Source organism: Acomys minous, assembly GCF_964271855.1.
Source record: "Acomys minous genome assembly, chromosome: 19".
In the NCBI taxonomy this organism is placed as follows: Eukaryota; Metazoa; Chordata; class Mammalia; order Rodentia; family Muridae; genus Acomys; species Acomys minous.
Window position 1 is genome coordinate 65,205,717 of NC_140499.1, and position 12,684 is coordinate 65,218,400.

The 12,684-nt window shown below is 51.7% G+C and overlaps 1 protein-coding gene across 4 annotated transcripts in view; it reads right to left on the minus strand.

Annotated features, from left to right (window-relative positions):
* The window catches only part of TUFT1 (tuftelin 1), a 48,715-nt gene extending 36,068 nt beyond the window's left edge, over window positions 1–12,647 (minus strand). For 2 of the 4 annotated variants that reach the window (XM_084769284.1, XM_084769283.1), the window contains exon 1: window positions 12,498–12,647. In XM_084769284.1, the coding sequence (XP_084625410.1) occupies window positions 12,498–12,641 (144 nt within the window). In that variant the 5' untranslated portion in view covers window positions 12,642–12,647. The remainder of the gene's footprint in view (window positions 1–12,497) is intronic. The other 2 variants (XM_084769282.1, XM_084769281.1) reach the window with 2 other exon arrangements.
* Window positions 12,648–12,684: the final 37 nt, after the last annotated feature.

Sequence of the window (12,684 nt, forward strand, 5' to 3'; positions counted from 1 at the left end):
GGAGAGATGGCTCAGAGGTTAAGAGACACTGGCTGCTCTTGCAGAAGACCTGGCTCAGTTCCCAGCGCCACATGGCGGCTCACAACTGTGTATAACTCCATTTCCAGCATCAGACGCCCTCTTCTGGCCTCCATGAGCACTGTGGCTCACGGTCTGTATGTGCAGGCAAAACATCCATATACATAAAATAAAATAAAAAGTTTAGAAAAAACCAAATCATAAAAAGGCCACAATTGTGATCCTAATCCTTAACAGACTAACAAGAGTTTGAAGCCAGTCTGGGCTACACAGCGAATTCCTGGGAGCTTGGGCTTAAAGAGAGAGAGAGACAGAGACAGACAGACAGACACACAGAGACAGACACACAGAGAAAGGAAGGAAGGAAAAAGGGGGGAAAAAGCCAGGCACAGCAATGCACACCTGTAATCCCAGCACTCAGAGCGGCAGAGGCAGGTGGATCTCTGTGAGTTCGAGGCTAGCCTGGTCTACAAAGCAAGTCCAGGACAGCCAGGGCTACACAGAGAAACTCTGTCTCAAAAAACAAAGCAACAACAAAAGAAAAAAGAAAAAAAAAACAGACACTAATTCACAAAACATGGCTTTCATTTATTTAAGTACACAAATACACTGTAATTGCTAACTCCTACACACTGCGATTACTATGTGCGGGACCCTATTGGGCTCTGTTCCAAGGACTCCGCATGTGCTAACCCATTAACCCATTTAATTCCAGCAATTCCATACAGTCGGCACCAATGTTCAAATTTTAAAAACAGGTTCAGAAGTTAAGGGTCTCATCCCGCAACTAATCAGAGACAGAGCCAAGACTCAAACCTAAGACCCGCACACACGCGGTGGGGGTGGGGGATCAGAAATTCGAGGTCTCTCTGGCTACACAGCAACTGTGAGGTTGGCCTAGACTATGAGACCCTGGAAAGGAAGGAAGAACAGCAGAGGTGGGACAAGGAGAGAGCCTGGGGAGGAATATGAAGGCCTTTTGTTCCATATATTTCCAAGGTTTGGGGTTTGCAAGTGTGTGTGTTTATCTGTGTGTATGTTCGTGTAGGTGGGCACGTATGGGTGTGCATGCATGCGGAGGCCAAAGGTCAACCTCGGGTGTCAGTCCCCAGTGGCCTCTACATTGCTCTTTCTAGACAAGGTCTCTCCTTGACCTGGAGTTCTCGGGCCAGACTGGCTGACCAGTGAAGCCTAGAGACCCTCCCGTCTCCGTCTCCCAGCGCCGGCACCTCAGGTGGCCTGCCGCCATGCCTGGTTTTAAACACATGGGTTCTTGGGATGGAACGCAGGACCTCAGCTTGCCCAGCAAGTACTTCACTGCCTAAGCCGTCTCCCCAGCCCCTCCTGTGATATTTTAAACTCTAGTGGAAATGTTGCCTAACACTCCTGTGACAAAAATGACAGTGAAGAGAAGAAAAGTACTGTGTAGTCAGAGTGGAGCGTGTGAGCTCCTTCCGGCATCCACGGATCCTGCAAGCTGCTTGCTCTCTCTGGTCCCTGTTTACAGTTTGTAGAGTGGGGGTGATCAAAGCCACCCTGCTCAGCTTGGGGCCGAGTAGGAGGTGTGTGGGTGCCCGATAGTCACAAAAGTATGGCAGGAGCGCTGTACCCAAGCAGCTACTGCCCAAGGCTCTCCAGGATGCTACGAAGCCGCAGCCCTCACCCCACAGCTGCACACCAGCGCCAAGGACGGAAGGCCTAGGGCTCCTGTCTGCTTGGGGAGACCAGCTGTCCCTCCGGAGCTAGAGTGGCCTCAGCGTTGTGCTCTGGACAGAAGAGACCTTTAGAAACACCCCCAAGTGTCTGGCAGGATGGTCCCTACTGGGGCTACATGGGAAGTGGAGTCTTCTCTAGGGGAAAAAGAGCAGCACTAATCACACGGTGAGCAGGCCTCTAACCTCATAAACACTCCTGGGAGAAGCCCAGCGACCTCCAATTACAACAGCCTCTGTCTCTGTTCAAACAAACCAGCGGTGACTCACTCCTCAGAGCAGGGAGGGGGTAAACACATAGCTGAGGGCTTAATAGATCAAGAGGCTCAGAAAGAGGTGATAGGAGATAAAGAGGGAGGCCCCAGGAGATAATCAGGGGGGCCCCAGGGGTTCTCACGCCACAGGCCTACTGAATGGGAAAAGATCCATGGGAACCCTCTCCAGGCTCCTAGGGAGCCACTAATGCTGGGAGCGGGAGGTCAGGGTAAAAATCTACGGTCACAAAGAGAAGAGAGACAGACATGGCCTCTAAGCTGAAAACCTTTGAGTCACCTTCACCGTGTACCCAACTTCTGCCAGCCTGTGCCCACCTGAATCTGAGAATGGCTACCTTCTGGTAACACTGGCTCCTGAGAGGCCAGCAGAGGGAAACCCCATGAGGTCACAGAAGAGGACGGGGCAGAATGGGATGGCTAGGTGCCCACACTCCCCTAGGGAGGCCCCCAGTCCACTGGGCATGTGGGCCTGGTCCTCCAGGAGACAAAGAATCCCTCCCTTTCCTCAGCTAGACCAACAAAACACGAGAGGAGCTTACCTTTACACTGGCCCCACCCACAGCATGGACGGACAGGTACAAGAGAGGAAATACAAGAAGAGGAGGCTTGGAGCAGCGCCCTGCCGCCCCCACCCACCCCGGGCAGTGAGAGTACGTGCACTGAGGGGGTGGGCTCCCAACTCCAGATCCAGAAAGCTACCTGCTGCTGACTAGTCTCCCTCAAGCCCAGCTTCTCCAGTGTCGCCACTGCCTGGTGATTTGGCTCTCCTGTCCTCACACTCCTCTCTTATTTACCATCTCCACCCTGCTCTGCCCAGTCCATAGTGTCCTCTCTTCCTGCCTCTGCTGCCCAGGCTCACATCTGGGCCAACAGTCTTCCTGGCACACATCCACCCCCCCACCTAAGAAACAGGTGTTTCACAAGACTGCACCGTGACCCAAAGAGGCACAGGCCATGATTATTAACAGGTGAGGGAGCACGTCCCACCCGCTCTGAGCACAGGCCCTGGAACCGAAACCATCCGGTGCACACCTCCCTCCACCCCAGAGAAATATGGGCAGTGTTGGTGCCACATGCCTAATGATTAAGTAATCTTCCTCCCTCATACCCTCCCTTCCCTTGCCAGGCAAGCCGTCCCCAAACACCGGGCGGCTGAGACCTCACTGAAGGGTCAGGGCTGGCAGTAAAAGGGGAAGGGTCCGTGGTACGAACAGAAACTTCCTGGGTGAGTCTGGGGCAGCGGCAGGAAGTGAAACAATAGTCTCCAAGCCCGAAAGAGTCCTCCACCCGAGAGTGTCTTCCCCACCCAGGCGTCACGGAGACAGGACTTCCACCAGTGTAGAATGCATCCCGTCGGAGTAGGCAGCAATGACCACAGGGCGCCCTTATTTTGTGTATATCTGAGGCTGGCCTCCATGGAGCCAAGGATGAATTTCTAATCTGCTGGCTTCTACCCCACCCCGTGCTGGAAAATGAATCCAGGGACTTCATGCATGCTAGGCGAGTTATGTCCCCTGCCCCTCGCTCCTCGCTCCTCCTAGAAAAGTAGAATGTTCAATTCCATTCCAGCCCCAAGTAAAAAGGAAACCTAAGTCCACATAAACTTATGAAACTTCCTAACAGTAGTATTTACAAAACTGAAAGAGTAAAAGCGACTCAAAAGTCCTTTAGTAATTCCAAGAGGAATATAGTTAAATATGGAATATCATTCGGCTCTTAGGGCAGTGGTAGTGCGTGCCTTTAATCCCAACACTTGAGAGGCAGTTCTGAGTTCGAGGCCAGCCTGGTCTACAGCACTAATTTCTTGACAGTCAGGGCTACCCAGAGAAATCCTGTCTCAAAAAAAATCAAAAACCAAAACAAACAAACAAAAGGAAAGAGAAACTGCCACATGTTAACATGTATGAGCCTTTAAAGCAGAAGCCAGTCAGGAAGATCACAGACTGCATGACCCCACTTAGGTGACACACAAATATGAAAGGTAAATTACAGGCAAACTAGACTGGGGTTGGGAGACTCGGGGGAACGGGAGCAATTGCAGATGGATGAGGGTTTTGTTGTTGTTGTTGACTTGTTTTTTTTTTTTTTTTTTGAGACAGGGTCTCTCTGTGTAGCCTTGGCTGTCCTGGACTCGCTTTGTAGACCAGGCTGACCTTGAACTCATAGCAATCCACCTGCCTCTGCCTCCTGAGTGCTGGGATTAAAGGCGTGCGCCACCACACCTGGCGAAGGTTTTATTTATTTTTTTTTTTAAGATTTATTTCTTACTTATGCAGTATTATTCTGCCTGCATGTATGCCTGCAGGCCAGAAGAGGGAACCAGATCACAGCATAGACGGTTATGAGCCACCATGTGGTGGCTGGGAATTGAACTCAGGACATTTTGGAAAACCAGCTAGTGCTCTTAACCTCTGAGCCATCTCTCCAGCCCTCAGATGAAAATTTCTTTATGAAGTAAGCAAAGGGCTTTAAAATTGGCTCAGTGATGACCATGTAACTTTGAATACACTGAAAAACACAGATTACATACCTTAAGCTGGTGAATCATGTGGCATAATAGTTTTAATAAAGCTTATAAAGCTGGTTGAAATTCACAGTAGGCTTATAATAAATCACATCCCAATTTTAAAAATATTTATCTTTGTTTCATGTTCATGAGTATTTTATGTACACGTATATCAGAGACCAGAAGAAGGTGTCAGATCCCCTACAACAGGAGTCACAGATGATCGTGAGCTGCCCTGTGGGGGCTGGGAATCAAACCTAGGTCCTCTACAAGAGAAGCCAGTGCTCTTAACTGCTGAGCTACCTATTTAGCCCTTACAACCCAATTTCTAACTAATAAAAAGCCTCAGGCATAAACTACTTCAGCTTCTGAAGTCTTGCAGGAAGCACCTGGTCCACAGTTAGGACAAAGGCTCAGACTACAGCAGATAAAACAAATTCCACTCCTAACCAGTTTTGCCAAGGGTGCCAGGTGTGGTGGTATAAGCCTTTAACCCTAGTCCTTGGAAGGTAGAAACAGAAGATCTCCTGTGAGCTCAAGGCTAGCCTGGTCTACATAGCAAGCTCTAGGACTGGCAACAGAGAGAGACTGTCTGAAAACAAGAAAAAAGAAAGAAAGGAAGGAAGGGAGGAAGGATTGGGAGGGAAAAGTATCGTGTGCAAGGAAGGGTGACCAGAGTGAATGACCAGAGAGTCAGAGTTCACCGGCTGCCTTGGCCACAAGAAAAAGAAGACGGACATGAACTCTGTTGCCGCAAATTTGACCACCTCCCCTTGGTGGGGAGGCCTCGTGACACTCAGAGAAAGAATAAGCAGGCTACCAAGATGAGACTTGATAGCCTTTGATCATTTAGTGAGGGAGGAGGTCCCCCTCAGTCACGGACACAGAGGAGAGGAATAGGGTCAAAGTGGGAGGGAGGAACGGGGGGGATAAAAGATATGGGATATCAATTGAGATGTAATCTGAGGAAATTAATTAAAATTTTAAAAAAAGAAAAGAAAAAGAAAAGGACCCATTAACCCTCAGCACCACTGTGAAAGCCCAGCCCTGTTGACCAGCAAATGTTACTGAGCTCTCCTCCTGGGTCCCTCCAGGGCCTGCTACACCTGCCACCCTAGCCTGGGTCTCTCCAGGGCCTGCTACACCTGCCACCCTAGCCTGGGTCCCTCCAGGGCCTGCTTCACCTGCCACCCTAGCCTGGGTCTCTCCAGGGCCTGCTTCACCTGCCACCCTAGCCTGGGTCTCTCCAGGCCCTGCTACACCTGCCACCCTAGCCTGGGTCCCTCCAGGGCCTGCTTCACCTGCCACCCTAGCCTGGGTCTCTCCAGGCCCTGCTTCACCTGCCACCCTAGCCTGGGTCTCTCCAGGCCCTGCTTCACCTGCCACCCTAGCCTGGGTCCCTCCAGGCCCTGCTTCACCTGCCACCCTAGCCTGGGTCCCTCCAGGGCCTGCTTCACCTGCCACCCTAGCCTGGGTCTCTCCAGGGCCTGCTTCACCTGCCACCCTAGCCTGGGTCCCTCCAGGGCCTGCTTCACCTGCCACCCTAGCCTGGGTCTCTCCAGGGCCTGCTTCACCTGCCACCCTAGCCTGGGTCCCTCCAGGGCCTGCTACACCTGCCACCCTAGCCTGGGTCCCTCCAGGCCCTGCTTCACTTGCCACCCTAGCCTGGGTCCCTCCAGGCCCTGCTTCACCTGCCACCCTAGCCTGGGTCTCTCCAGGGCCTGCTTCACCTGCCACCCTAGCCTGGGTCCCTCCAGGGCCTGCTACACCTGCCACCCTAGGCTGGGTCCCTCCAGGCCCTGCTTCACCTGCCACCCTAGCCTGGGTCCCTCCAGGGCCTGCTTCACCTGCCACCCTAGCCTGGGTCCCTCCAGGCCCTGCTTCACCTGCCACCCTAGGCTGGGTCCCTCCAGGCCCTGCTTCACCTGCCACCCTAGCCTGGGTCCCTCCAGGGCCTGCTACACCTGCCACCCTAGCCTGGGTCTCTCCAGGGCCTGCTTCACCTGCCACCCTAGCCTGGGTCTCTCCAGGGCCTGCTTCACTTGCCACCCTAGCCTGGGTCCCTCCAGGCCCTGCTACACCTGCCACCCTAGCCTGGGTCTCTCCAGGGCCTGCTTCACCTGCCACCCTAGCCTGGGTCTCTCCAGGGCCTGCTTCACCTGCCACCCTAGCCTGGGTCCCTCCAGGGCCTGCTACACCTGCCACCCTAGCCTGGGTCTCTTCAGGGCCTGCTTCACCTGCCACCCTAGCCTGGAAGAGGGGCCTGCGCTACCAAAGAAAGAGGAGCCGGTGAGAAGAAGCAAGTACCACATGAGAAGGCGTAAATAGTGACCCAAGTCAGGACAGGCATAGTGACACATGCCTGCAGCTGTGGCACTTTGGAGGCTGGGGCAGGAGGATAACAGCAAACCTAAGGCCATTCTGGGCTGCATGAGTTCTAGGCCAGCCTGAGAACAGTGTGAAATCCTGTTGGGGTTAGGGGGCGTGGAGATGGCCCAAGGGTAAAGTGCTTGCTCTACAAGATGGTGATAACAGAGTACAGATCCTCAGAGACCGAGGAATCCTGACGCCAACATCTGCCCTTGCCTACACCTGCGCTCTCACACACAGACTCCTCAGATTTCCTCCACCCCAAGGCTTGGCTGCCCAGATGCAGTTAAGACAATCCAGTCCACACCAACAGCAAACAGTAAATGCAGCTCACGTCTGAGCGCTTAGCACATGCCAAGCGCTGCGTTTAATGTCTCATACATACTGTCTTAATCCTCATAATGATCTCATGAGAAGGCACGATTACTGCCTCTTCTTATATATGAGGAAGTTGATAATGAAGAGATTAGTTACCACAGTGCTCTGGCAGAGCACTTAGTCAGACTCACAAAGTTATCTGCCCCCCCCTTTTATTTTTTATTTACTTATTTAAAGACAAGTCAGTTCTCATGAATGCCAGGATGGCCTTGAACCACGTGTACCAAGGATGGCCTTGTACTTCTGATCTTCCCGACTACTGCTCTGACTGCTGGGATTACAGGCACGCACCACTACACCCTGCCCGTACAGTGCTGGTCAGCCAATCCAGGGCCTCGTGCATGCTCAGGCAAGTAATGGAGCAGCCCCAGGGCCACACTCTCAACGATAACGCTATTAATGGAAATCACCAGTTAGCTAAAAATCGTGACTCCACTGCATTCGCAAGAAAGGAGTCTAAAAAATGGGAATAGTCGCCTCCCTATAATTCCTACAATAGGAGCCAATAGATATCTAAAACTGACAAAACAACTCAAAACCAGGAGGCACAGCTCTGTGGCAGAGCACTTGTTTGGTGTGCATGAGGCCCCAGGTTCAAGGCTCCCTACCCCCAGAGTTTTCCTGGAGGGGGTGGGGGCTGGGATACAGCTCAACTACAAAAAAGCACGCCCAGCATGCCCAGAGTTCTGGTTTTGACCCCCAGCACGGCATAAACCAGTCATGTCATATGGGTGTAACCTTGGCACTCAGGACGTGCAGGCAGGAAGACTGGAGGTTTAAGGACATCAACACTGGGTCCGAGGGCAGCCTCAGTACAAGAACTGAGGAAAAGGGGAGGGGGGAGGAGAGGAGCCGGACCTAACTTAATGGCTCAGCTAAAACGGTGTCTGATGCCAAACCTAACAAGACCCACGTGGCAGGAGAGAACTTCCCTGGCATGTCTCCTGGCTGCCACACATGTGCGTGGCATGGTCACACTCCTGCCCCTAAGTAAACAAATGATTGTAATTTTCAAAAGAGGAAAGAAAAACATTACCATGAGAATTTTATTTAGAAGCAGAGGTTTGCACCAGACAAAACAGCTAAAACCTCAGAGTGGCTACTTCCATGTAGCAGAACTTAAAGTAGAGAGCAAGTATATTCTTTCAAAACCGTTGGTATTAGTTTTGTCTTTTAAATCATGTACAAGAGCAGGATGTGGTGGCAAATGCTGAAATCCGGGCACGTGGGAGGCAGAGACAGGAGGACCCGGAGCTTAGGGTTAGCTTATGGTACATGACTCCTTGTCTCAAAATGCCAAAAAATAAAAATAAATTGTGTACAAGTACCTTTCACATTTTATTTATGTATTTATTTAATATGTGTGACTGCTTCTCCTGTATGTATGTATGAACATGCATATGTTTGTATTACACCATACACACTCCTGGTACCCATAAAAAGTGCACCTGATCTCCTGGAACTGAAATTGTAGATGACTGTTAGCTACTATGTGGGTGCTGAGAATCAAATCAGGATCTCTCTGTAAGAGCAACTAGTGCTCTGAACTACCGAGCCATCTCTCCATCTCTCTAACATATATTCGTCTCATTTAAAAAGTCAAAGGGATGAAGGCAGTGATCACTCATGCCAGAGACTGCGCGGCCACATTTCTTCTTTTTCTTCTTCTTCTTCTTCTTCTTCTTCTTCTTCTTCTTCTTCTTCTTCTTCTTCTTCTTCTTCTTCCTCTTCTTCTTTTATTTGCATTGGTACTTCTGGAATGGAGTTACAGACAGCTGTGGGCTGTCATGTGGCTGGGAGTTGAACTCAGGACCTCTGGAAGAGTAGCCAGGGCTCCCAAGCTGTGAGCCATCCCTCCAGCCCCAGCACATGTGTTCTTTTACACACAGCCTCCATGGTCCCCCACTGATGGCCAAAGCTGGGTTCTGCTCTGGAGCACACTGGGCAACCTTGTAAGCCTGCCGATCAAGGAACCAGCCCTATTCTAGTGAAGGAGGCTGCCAGGAGACAGTGGCACCTCTCCGGCAGACTCAGAAGCGGCTGGAACCGCCCTGAAGCAGGAAGCACAGGCATTCCTTCCCAGGACCCCTGCGTTTGAACTTTTGAAGCTTTCTTTTAACATCTGTGCACTGTTCTGTCCTTCCAATAAATCCTCCTTAGCTAGTTACTCCTGGCTGGTTACTATAACCAAAAGAAGGTAATAGAAGTGTCTGATAAGAATGAGTTGGAGGTAGCCAGCATGGTGGTGCACGCCTTTAAGCCCAGCGCTCGGGAGGCAGAGGCAGGTGAATTACCATGAGTTCGAGGCCAGCCTGGTCTACAAAGTGAGTCCAGGACAGCCAGGGCTACACAGAGAAACCCTGTCTTTAAAAAAAAAAAGAAAGAAAGAAAGAAAAAAAAAGAAAAGAAAGAATGAGTTTGAGGTTTTTTTTCTATGCCAATATAATTTACTAAAGTCACTTTCAAACATTTTTTACATTAAAATACACTTCACAACTAGACACAGTAGTCTACACTTTTAATCCCATCAAACATACATATGACAGACACAAAGTTTTGTCAGACAGACTATCCTCACCAACACTCCAGCGATGTTAGTTGGTTTTTGTTTTGTTTTGTTTTGTTGTTGTTTTTTTTAATTTGGTTTCTCCTCTGCTATGTTTTTTTGTTTTGAGACAGGGTCTTGCTATGTAGTCATGGCTGGCCTGAAATTCACTATAGAGACTAGGCTGGCCTCGAGCTCAGGGATCCTTCCTTCTGCGGCCTTCCAAGTTCTCTGAAGTGGCTTATACCACTATGCCCAGCCTTCCCACTATATTTTTGTTTACTTGTTTGCTTAGTGACAATAATAGAGATGGATGATTGAGGAAGAGAAAGGCACTCCCAAAAAACCAAAGGTGTGTGGGGGGGTACAGTGCTGGGAATGGGCGGAAGCTCAAAAGCTTTAAGTCCTATGTTGATTTCAGACCCACTAGTGGGTCAAACTCCGTCCTTGTGTCTGCCCAGCAATGAGAACACCACAAGTTGTACCTTCCACATCACTGTGGGAAGCACTGAAAGGCACGTGGCCAGCGACACACGGTCCCAGGATTCTGACTCCAACCATCTAGACCCACAAATTCTGGGCCCTAGGGGTGAATAAGGCCCCATGCTCAAATCTCAGTAGTTACAGTGTTCTCCTGGTGGGGGTGGACTCAGGGTAGGTTGGGGAGACAGCTCAATTAGATGAATTGGTATGCCCAAAGCCCCGGGGTCGACCCTGGACACCGCATAAATCAGGTACCTGCTGACTCATTTATTTACTCACAGCGTTTGCACCATCCCTGAGCACCGTTCAATGGCATGAGCACACGACTACATGACGGGTTCCCAGGGACTGTCCCGAGCCATAAATTCTATCTATAGGTTGGCTCAGAGGAGAGGAATCCAGGACAAGGCCTGTCTCCTGACTGATTGATTGTTTACCGTCGGCCCTTCCTCCTCATGAGCCCAGGAATGTCTCCAAGAGCAAACCCAGGCAAGCATTATTTCAGTCCCAGCTTTAGAGTCAAATAAGTCTCAAGTCTAGCCTGGCCCCTCTCTGATATAAAGCTCTATAGTTAGCTCTAAACGCACTTTCACCTGAGGACCAACTCCTTGCTAGTTTCCATTTCTGTCTCCTGGCCCACCTAACAAGAATCAAAAGTATCAAGGGACAGCAGCAGATGGCCTGTTCTCTGTGCTGCTGGTGATGTGGTTTTGAAGGTCTTTCTTCGATATGGTGTGGCCCTGGGCCCCTCACTCTTACTCTTTCCACAATCTTTCCCTGACTCAACCATTTCAAAAACACCAACAACATAGAGCATTTAAGGCCGAGGCAATAGGATATGGTTGGTTGGGGGTGGGGGGTTGTTTTGTTTTGTTTTCCCATTTAGTCAGCATCTCTACCTAGGGGTAAAGGCTCCGGTTTTAGGCAGTGTCAAGACTAATAATGTAGAAGAGACATTCGCATTGCTAAGCAAAGATGTCAAGGGGACAGCGCACCGACTTCAGTGATCTAACTCTAAACTTCAAATGAGCACCTATTCTACAGCTATTCTTTGAAGAAGAGCCATAATCCAGCCGTAGCTGGGTTAGCTTTGCCTCAGGGACATGCTGAGACAGGCAGAAGCAAAGGAATCAGATTGGGGGGAAGGGGAGGACGGGAGGACGACACACAAACTCTCCATCACCTTGGCTCTCCCTTCACTCTCCCACAACAACTTGGAAATAAATTAATTAGTACAGATCTATGGTGTATTTGGATCCCTCAGCAACGCCTAGAAACATTCAGCATCAAATTACCGGCCTTTCCTCCCTCTGAAGGAAGAAAAATCTGCGGTCAGCTGAGGGTGGTGGAGTGGGCTGGCCAGGAGGGGAGGAGGGCAAACTGGCTAGCACTGGAGAACGCCTCCCTCCCCCCCCCCTCTCTCTCTCTCTCTCTCTCTCCCTCCCTCCCTTCCTCCCTCCCTCCCTCCCTCTCTCTTCGCCTCCCACCCCGGGTTACGAGGCATCCCCTTCAAACCCTACCAGGACTTGGCAACTGGACACGGAAGCAAAACCCAGGAAGCTACTGCTTGGCCAGTAAGAGGGTTGGGGATCCAAAAAGCAAGACGAAAAAGGTGAAACCCGAAAGAAGTGACCGTCGAATGGGAAGCTCTATGCATCCTCTTAGCGAAAGGCAGAATCTAGGACCGAAGCCGGAGTTGTCTAAGACCTACCGCCCCTCGCAGGCTCTCGCCTCTCGGTTCTCAGCCCTAGTAGACCACCTCCTGCGCACTTTTTCCCCCCTAGTTAAAGGACAGCCCGAAGCATCGTAAAAGTCTTTGAAGGGCTTCTGAGGCCACCGGGGAACACGGAAAGACCTAACCGGCTTGGGCCGTCGCAACAGCGTCCTAAACAGCGCAAGGACCCGGTCCCCTTGAGCTCGTCTCCCTCGATCCAATCTAGGTCTAGCCCGAGCCGGGGCTGCAGCGTCCCCGCCAAGGACAGGCACTCCCCAGCCCTGGGGCCGCCAGCCTTTAGTCCCGCGCCCCGCCACCCCGCCGCCCGCCCGCAGGGCAAAGGCAAGAAAGCGCACGGGGCGACGCGGGGCTGAGCGCGCCGAGCCGGAGACGTCGTCAGGTGGCGTCGGCTAGCTCGGCGTGAGGCGCCCGGAGCCGTGGAGCAGGAAAGCCACGGGCGCCGAAGCGGGGAGGCGGGGCGAGCGCGACGACCTACCGTGGTCTGGCTCTCCGGGTGCACGTCCACCAGGGTACACCAGCTCCGCGTCCCGTTCATCTTTCCGCGGAGGTCGAGCGAGCGTCCCCAGCTCCGAGGTCCGTGCGGCAACTGGGCGGGCGCGCGCGGAACCGCCCGCCCCATGTAATAGGCGCGCCGGGGGCGGGGCCGAAGGTGGGTCTCGCCC